Source organism: Neopelma chrysocephalum, unplaced genomic scaffold (assembly GCF_003984885.1).
Source record: "Neopelma chrysocephalum unplaced genomic scaffold, ASM398488v2 Primary Assembly neopelma1_100, whole genome shotgun sequence".
Lineage (NCBI taxonomy): Eukaryota > Metazoa > Chordata > Aves > Passeriformes > Pipridae > Neopelma > Neopelma chrysocephalum.
Window position 1 is genome coordinate 1,970,774 of NW_020897763.1, and position 8,221 is coordinate 1,978,994.

At 48.9% G+C, this 8,221-nt stretch overlaps 2 protein-coding genes across 2 annotated transcripts; both read left to right on the plus strand.

The window, feature by feature from the left end:
- Positions 1–372: 372 nt before the first annotated feature.
- On the plus strand, positions 373–1,353 carry LOC113973208 (high affinity immunoglobulin alpha and immunoglobulin mu Fc receptor-like). Its single transcript, XM_027695034.1, has 2 exons — positions 373–409; positions 1,007–1,353. Exons 1-2 carry the CDS (start codon positions 373–375, stop codon positions 1,351–1,353), a joined length of 384 nt encoding a protein of 127 aa, XP_027550835.1.
- A 76-nt stretch (positions 1,354–1,429) lies between these two features.
- Positions 1,430–6,738, plus strand: LOC113973209 (polymeric immunoglobulin receptor-like). Its single transcript, XM_027695035.1, has 8 exons — positions 1,430–1,495; positions 1,580–1,934; positions 2,023–2,352; positions 2,919–3,204; positions 4,489–4,601; positions 5,270–5,408; positions 5,829–5,874; positions 6,497–6,738. The coding sequence occupies exons 1-8, from the start codon at positions 1,430–1,432 to the stop codon at positions 6,560–6,562; spliced, it is 1,401 nt and encodes a 466-aa protein (XP_027550836.1). The 3' UTR covers positions 6,563–6,738.
- Positions 6,739–8,221: the final 1,483 nt, after the last annotated feature.

The window sequence follows — 8,221 nt, forward strand, 5'->3', positions numbered from 1 at the left end:
GAAGGGAGAAGGGAGAAGGGAGAAGGGAGAAGGGAGAAGGGAGAAGGTCGGCTGCCACTGTCCCCTCATTGCCAGCAATGCCTTTAGTAACCATCCTACCCCCCAGCAGAGGATTTAATGCAGGAATGTGAGATCTGCAGAGCACTATCACCACTGCTTTTTCCTTTTGAAATTCCCTTATTTTGGGGAATAAATAAATAAAGCTGGGAGCCTGCTCTGCTCTGAGTGCCTGTCAGAGCAATCCAGTGGGTTACCTCGGCAGATCCCAGCCACCGTCTCTCTCTTCTGTTTGATAACACAGAAACCAGCAAAATCCCATCCCCAGCGTGAGATTGTTGGAGTTTGCTGAGTGGACACTTGGGAAGGCTGGACATGGTGGTTCTCTTTCTCTTAGCAGCTTTGCTGCAAGGTGAGTCACCAAGAAACCAGGTCTCCAGCCAGCAACGCTGATAAGAACAGGTAAAGCTGGAACTGGGGACACAGGCTGTGTACTTCTGGCTAAATCCTCACTTGGACACTAGAAACCTCCACCTGCAATATGGAAACCAGTCAAACCACCCTCCCTGCCCACTAGAAATCTGCAGAGAGTCAGCAAAGCGTGGCCAGAGCTGGGAGGAGAATCCCAGCTCTCCGTTGCTCTCGCTGCAGCATCCACGGGGAGAAGGAAGTTGCCAGATCAGGCAGAGTTTGCAAATGCCAAAGGTTATTCTTGAATGTTTGCCATTAACTGCTGCCCTTGACCTTTAACTCCAGGGCTGGTGGGGGTCTGGAGCATCCTGTAAGGGGCATGAAGGGCCTCTCCACTTGTGCCATGGTATAGATGGGTAATGTAGTCCTGAGGGAAGGTAACACATCACATCCAAAATAAACTGTGGACTCTCTGAGCCGGGTGTCCCACTGGTGCCACTCAGAATCACAGCCCTGACTCGAAGGGGCTGGCTTTGCCAGGTGGGATCTGGTTGTCTCTGAGTAACCAACAGTTTCTCTTTCTTTCTCTCCCCAAAAGAGCCGGTTTCCGGCAGCCTGTACGGACCCAGGTTTTTGACAGGTGGGGTCGGGGGGTCCATCACCCACCAGTGCTTCTACTCCATCACACCCGCCAACAAACACGACCGGAAATTTTGGTGCAAAATAGCAGAGAACGGAGTTTGCTACACCCTCGTCTCCTCGACCGACCCCGCCTCCGGGGAGTACGAGGGGCGGCTGTTCCTGCGGGACATCCCCCAGAACGGCACCTTCGCGGTGACAATGACAGGGCTCAAGGGCAGCGACACGGGGAGGTACCGATGTGGCATCGGCCCCACCAGGGGGGGGCCTCTACGTCACCCTGAACCTGACGGTTTCGGCAGGTAGGTTTGGGCAGGTGGGTGGGGACAGGGGAGGCTCCGTTCCACCACCAGCTCAGCTCCCAGGAGCGCTTTGGGATCGGATGCTGGAGCATCCAGGCACAGCAGGTGTATCAGCTTTTTATACCCCCTATACTTACAGTAATGAGGTGTAAAAGCACAGAGATTTGGACAAATCAGCTGTTCATAAATGCAAAAGGAAATTCTCCCCACCCTGGCTGTGTGCTGGACAGTCCCTGTCCTGCTCTCTCCCTGCAGATGCCGGCGTGTCGAGGCCGATCCAGGTCGTCCAAGGGAAGCTCCATGGCTCTGTCACAGTCCTGTGCCCCTCTGGGGACACCCAAAGTGGTGGGAGGAGGTTCTGGTGCAAAGTGGGAAGAACCAGCTGCACTCTCCTAGCCGACTCCAGTGGCTACGTGGGAAGGAGATACCACGGGCGAATCCTCATCACCCCCCGGGAGAGCTCTGGAGCTTTCAAAGTCTTGATAAATGACTTAGTAAAGGAAGACTCGGGACTGTACAGGTGTGGGGTGGAAAGGCTGAATGGTTTGGACAGCCCACAGGAGGTGGCTCTGCAGGTGACCACAGGTAGGACGGGGCACAGGGGGCTGCACAGGTTCCTCACAGCGCCGGGTGAGGAGCATTAAACACTAATTCTGTCCCCTCCAACCTGCAGCCTCTGCTCTTCCCAGGAGACCCAAATTTCTCAGCGGCACAGTCGGAGGCTCCCTGTCCTTCCAGTGCCACTATGACCCCAAGGGGAGCTACGAGAAGAAGTATTTGTGCAGGTGGGAGGAAGGGAGCTGCTCTCTGCTCCTGGACACCGACGGGTTTGTGCACGAGTCCTACAAAGGGAGAGTACAAACAACCAGCAGCGACCCCGACCACGGGACGTTCACGGTGGTGATGAGCCAGCTGAGAGAGGAGGACTCAGGATGGTACTGGTGCAGGGCTACCAGTGGGCACACAGAGCACACGTCCTCTGTGAAGCTGCACATCCACAGGGGTAGGTGGTGGGATGGCCTGGAACACAACAGGATGATCTTTACTGTCCCTCCCAGCCCAAAACCATTCTGTGATAACAACACTGTGAGGAACATCAGCTCTGCATTTTGCCTTAGTTATCAGCAAGCGGCTGAGGTGATGGTAGAGGGTTTCAGGGATGTGAGCTGAGCTTTCAGAAGGGATTTAATTGGTTTGAATTATATTATTGATTCTTTATGATGCATATGACGTCCTGATCCAGGCAGGTGCAGCGCAGAGACACATGCTGGGCTCTGAAGATAAGCTGAAGTTTGCAGTTTGAGAAACTGCAGCATGTAAATACACAGATCCATGGAACTGCTCCTCTGGCAGAGACAGAAATAGTGGGGTTAAAGTGGGGATGTTTGCCAAGTGTTAAGCTTTAAGTGGTCCCAAGCTGCTTTCTTTAAGAGTCAAAGGAAAACAGAAAATGCTTGAGTCTGGTATTTTTTTTTCATGCAAGGTGAAATGCATAAATCTTTGGCAACTCTAACACTTTGCCTCTGCAAGAAGACAGATATTAAAGCCTTAAAATAATGTTCTCTGTAGAACTCTGCTCTTCACAAGACCCAGAAACAACCACTCCTGTCAAGTCCACTTCATCAAGCCCGGCTGCCTCCAGCACACCCACACAGAGGAGCATCAGGGGCCGGGTGTACACGATGGGCACTGGCACCAAGAGCACCACGGTGGGCACTGCCACCAAGAGCACCACGGTGGGCACTGCCACCAAGAGCACCATGGTGGGCATTGTCACCAGGACAACCAGCACCCTGCTGCCCACTGCCACCCCTGGCACCTCTGGAACCTCCCCAGCTGAAAGCCATCACGAGAGGTAATTCCACAGCCATGTATCTCGTTGGTACAGACTTAGTGGTTTACAACCTCCCTGCCCCATCTCCCAGGGCCCTACAGAGGTTGTGCACAGGTTGCAAGTTGAAAACACCTGCAGGAGATGTTAGGAGTCAGAGAAGCAGAAGGCAAGGTTACCTCACGTCCATGTACACATCTCTTTTGAACTTCTCTCCAAACCTTCTGGTGCTGCCCACTCCCGTGGACCAGATGCCAGAGTCAACAGATGTGCTCCTGCCTGTTTTACTTTGCTCAGTACAGAGACAGGACCTTGGGAAACATCAGGCTTGAGCAATACCCTGGTGAATCTGTGCCTGCTGCACACTTGACTGCACACCTTATCCAAGCCCCTGCAGCAGCCTGGGCAGTGTTGGGTGCTCGGTGTTGCATCAGGAGTTATCTTTGGACAAGGTTAATCAGAAGGCTGTGGGTATTTTGGCCAGTGATTCTTCCATGGTAGTTCTCCACACCAAGCCCTGTGGCTCAAGTGGTTTCCAAGTGAATTTACCTCCTGTGCTTCCTGTTGGGCAGGATGGCTGCGAGCAGCTCCAACGCTTCTCTCTCCAGCCCTGTCCACTATCCAGCACTTGGGGGAAAGGATTTGTGTGGCTGGTGCAGATGCACTGGATATTCCAGGGTCAGCCATAACTGAACTGGACAAACCCACAAATCCAGTCCAATGTCGAGATGTGCACCCTGGATTCACATCTGCCCCATTGACCCCCAGCATAAGAAACACCATCCTCTCCATCCCCAGCCCCCTCCAAGCCATATCTCCCACCCATCCAGCCAGAAAGAGGAGGGGAGAGGATGTTACTAATCACAAATCATGCAAATCTCGTATAAAGGCTCAGATTTTCCACCATTCCTGGCAAAGCCTGGGGAGCTCTGATAGCATGTATATCATTTTTGCAAGGAGACGGTTTGTAGACACCTTCCAACAGCATCAGGGTCTGCAACAACTCACAAAAAGGATGTATGGACCTTGCTTGTGAATTTGTATCATGAAAACAGCTTGTTTTCCTTTTGGAGGGGCTAATTCAGCTGGCAGCACAAACCCCACACAGCAGAGCAGAGGCAGATGTAGAAATTATTTCCTCCTAAGACAAACTCCAGAGCAAATGATTCCGACTCGACTTCGTTGACTGTTCTTTGATTCAGTCAGAGTTTATAGCTCCTTTATACTCTTTGGGGTAAAAAAACCAACCTGCATTAACCACAGAGGGGAACCAAAATTCTGTTTAATTCTGGTGATTCATCTTTCCAGCTCATCAGGTGAATCCCATCTGCTCCCAGCTGTGCTCCCAGCTCTTGCTTTGCTGATTTGCATCACTGTCGCTGCTCTCGCCCTGGTCAAAATAAAACTTCAAAAGAAGACGGGTAAGTTGGCCAAGCAACACCTTTTGGGCTGCAGGAGTTGTTTTGCAAGGCCTTTGGCTTGTGATTTCCAAGAGTTGGAGTCTGACCCATGGAATGTTTCCACCTCTGGGGACACGTGGCCGTCCTGTGGCCGGTGCAGCCTGAAAGCTCAGCTGGAATTGCAAGCAAGCAAAGTCCTCCAGAAGTTGTTTGGCTTTTTTTTTTTTTTTTTAAAACATGTTTAACCAAAAAGCAAATGAAGGAAATGGAAATGCTGAAGCCCTGCTGGAAGCAAGGTCGGGTTTTTGTGTGTAGAAGATTTATGGCACCGCGAGTGCTCGGAAATCCTGAGGTATAAAGAGCAGGGACCTGCGTGGCCTGAGCAGCTTCTGGGGCCAAATCCAGCTCATTCAGTGCAAAACTGACAGAGACAGGCCCAAAAATCCCTTCTACTGACTTATTTTTTTAAAAAACATGCATATACCTTATTCTAGAACATATTATGTCTGTAGAGATAAATTTAGGGACAGAAAACCTTCAGTGATGACGGCAGGGAGAGGAAATACATTTTTCACAAGGATGAAACTGGGAAATAATGGCCCTTGTCTGGTGTCTGGCATGCTGGAATACTTAAAGAGGCATTAATGGAGGTGTTCCCTCCAGTACATCCATGTGTTTTTGTTTTAAAGGAGGAGAAAGAAGCGCCACTGGAAGCCTGGAGGCAGCAATGGCTCAGACTGGTCCGAGTCCTGTAAAAGAGCAAAGAGTGGAGGAAACCTCAAGCCCAGGAAAAGTGCAGGAATCCAGGATGGACTCTGGCAAATGTAGGTGGGTGTTTTATGGATCTGGCACTGTGTCATCTCCCTGGTTAGAAGAGAATAAAACCAAATTTTAAGCAGAGAACTCGTGGCTTAGCAAGTAGAACACCTCCACAGGAGAGATTTGCAGTCCAGGAATTAAAATCCACACTCCAGGACTTGTGTTTTGCTGCCAAACTACTGCCTTTGCTCCCTACTAAGAAATTTTAAGCCATAAATTTCAAAAGAGTTGGATTAAATCCTATATAAAGTTCATAAATTTATTATAGGGGTTGATTATGACTTTTGCTTACATGTAGTAAACCTCTTATCGCTCTTCCTGCTTGTTTCAGTGAAATCTGATTGCTTATCACCTTTTCAAGTATTCCACAGAAGTGATTATTGTTCACTGTGTTGGAACAATATCATTCTTTTCTGTCTTACTGTGCAGGAAAATCTATGCTATCCTTGGAAGATTCAGGATCACCAACTTCTATGTAAGAGTCTCTGTCTTCTGGTAAAATATAAGTATAGTGGGTCTGTCTCAGAATGTTAATACTCTTTAGAGAGGAGGTCATGTAGAAAACACCTGAGAAAGTCTTTTAAAAACCTCTGATCTATAGAAATTTATATCAGTGAAAAGTTCTCCATTAAAAGAAAATATTGAAATAATGGTTCAAAAATTTGTTGGTGGAATTTCATATTCTCATTATGATGCACTGAGAGCCAAAAGGGGTCCTAAGTCTAAATAATGGGAAGAAAAAAAGTACATCTCCCCCAAACCCTTTGCAAATAAACAATCAACATTCTGTGAAAAACCTCTAAAAGTGAGAACAAAACCCAATATTTGTTAATTGTGCCTTTTGTTCCCAGATATCTGATTTGAGGTAAAGCTTGGGATAATTCTCCTCTTAATCTCAGCAGGAGGTTGACTCCAGAAGTTCCCCTCTGAGCCAGGTTTTCCCACCTTTCTATTCTCAGGACTCCCTAAAACATCAGACCCATTTAAAATACCAAATTTGGCGTAAAAACAGAAACACCCATGAAATCACCTGCAAAAATACTGCACAGAGAGGCAACAGCAGATCACAGCTTTTCTTGTTTTTTGTTATTTTACAGCTACCCTACTGGGAAAAAATGCTTTTCAAGGTGACTGATGAAGAATTGAGCCAGAACCTTCTGTGAAAGCCCCCGTGCACACGAGCTGGGAATTTTCCCTATGGAAAACCAAGGCTCTGAACTGCCAGGCACCCAGAACCCCTCATTGCTCCCTGCCCTGCTCAGAACCCAAATGCCCTTTGTTGAGAGCTGAGTCCCAAATGGCACTTGCTACGTGTTTTGCAGAACAGAGAATAAAACAAAGCACCTGTGACCTGGCTCTTTGTGGGCAGCTCTGACTTGCAGAGGCAGAGAATCCCAAGGGAAAGGTGATGGAAGGGAAGGACCCTCACAGTCCTTCAGGGTTGCTCAGTGAGAGTCAAAAAAATCAGAGAATCACAGACTGGTTTGGGTTGGAAGGGACCTTAAAGCTCATCTCATTCCACTCCCCTGCCATGAGCAGGGACATCTTCCATTAGTCCAGGTTGCTCAAAAAATAAGGATTTTCTGATTTTTTTTTTTTAAAAAACCTGACCCACCGAGTCATTTTACAACACACAAACCACATCTGATTTTAGTATCAGACATCCACATTCCCAAGTGCTGTTTTCCCTCTGCAGAACCATCCACGGGTTCAAAACCAAACCAGTCCAGCCCAGCCCCAAACAGCAGCTTTGGTTTGCAGCTCTCAGGCTGTGTGTGTGTGTCGTGCTGCAAACTGGGCTTTGCCCCCCGCCCAATAAAAGCAATCCGAAGGTTGTTTGTTTTCTGGAGATGCCAAAATGCTTTGGAACCTGTGACTTGGCAGGAGAACGTTTCCTCCTGTGTTGAAGCAAGGAAATACATTTGCATGAGGCACATGTTTTACTGGAAGCCTTGAGGGTGGTTTGGTTAAAGGAATTGTTCCTTCAGCTTGGACTAACTTTTCTTCCCTCGAATGCACCAAAAATTCGAGGTGCCCATGGCTGGTTTCTGCCTGAATTTCCTCTGCCCATGGCCATTCCACCTTTCTCCTGGTCTTTAAAACACATCTCCATGCAAACTGCAGGATGGAGATAGGATGGTTTTTCACCATCCCTTTTCACTCCCAAATTCTCCCATTCCACTCCCAAATTCCCTATTTCCACTCCCAACTCTCCCAATTCCACTCCCAAAGTCCCCCTTTCTGCTTCCAAAGTCCCCCTTTCTGCTCCCAAACTCCCCCTTTCTGCTCCCAAACTCCCCCTTTCTCCTCCCAAACTCTCCCATTTCCTCTCCCAAATTCCCCCATTTCCACTCCCAAATTCCCCCATTTCCACTCCCAAACTCCAACTTTCCTCTCCCAAATTCCCCCATTTCCACTCCCAAACTCCCCCTTTCCTCTCCCAAAGTCCCTTCCAGGGGGGATCCCAAGGGAGAGATGCCTGGCAGGTACAGGAAAGCAAACACACCTGTGTCCACTGTGGCCAAGCAATCACAACTCTGTGGCCACAAAGAAAAAAAAGTAATGCCAACATTATTTGGGGAATGTTTGGAATGTCCAGGGAAGCAGCTCTGGTGGGAAGGACACAGCTTGCAAGGGATCAGTGTTTGTTCCCATCCAGGAGAGGTGGTGGCTGTTCTTTCAATCCAAGATCCCTACCAGATCACCTTGTGGAAGCACAGCAACAGCCTTCCTCATCTCTGAAGCTCCTTCCTCACCTCTGAAACTCCTTCCTCACCTCTGAAGCCCCTTCCTCACCCTCTGAAGCCCCTTCCTCACCCTCT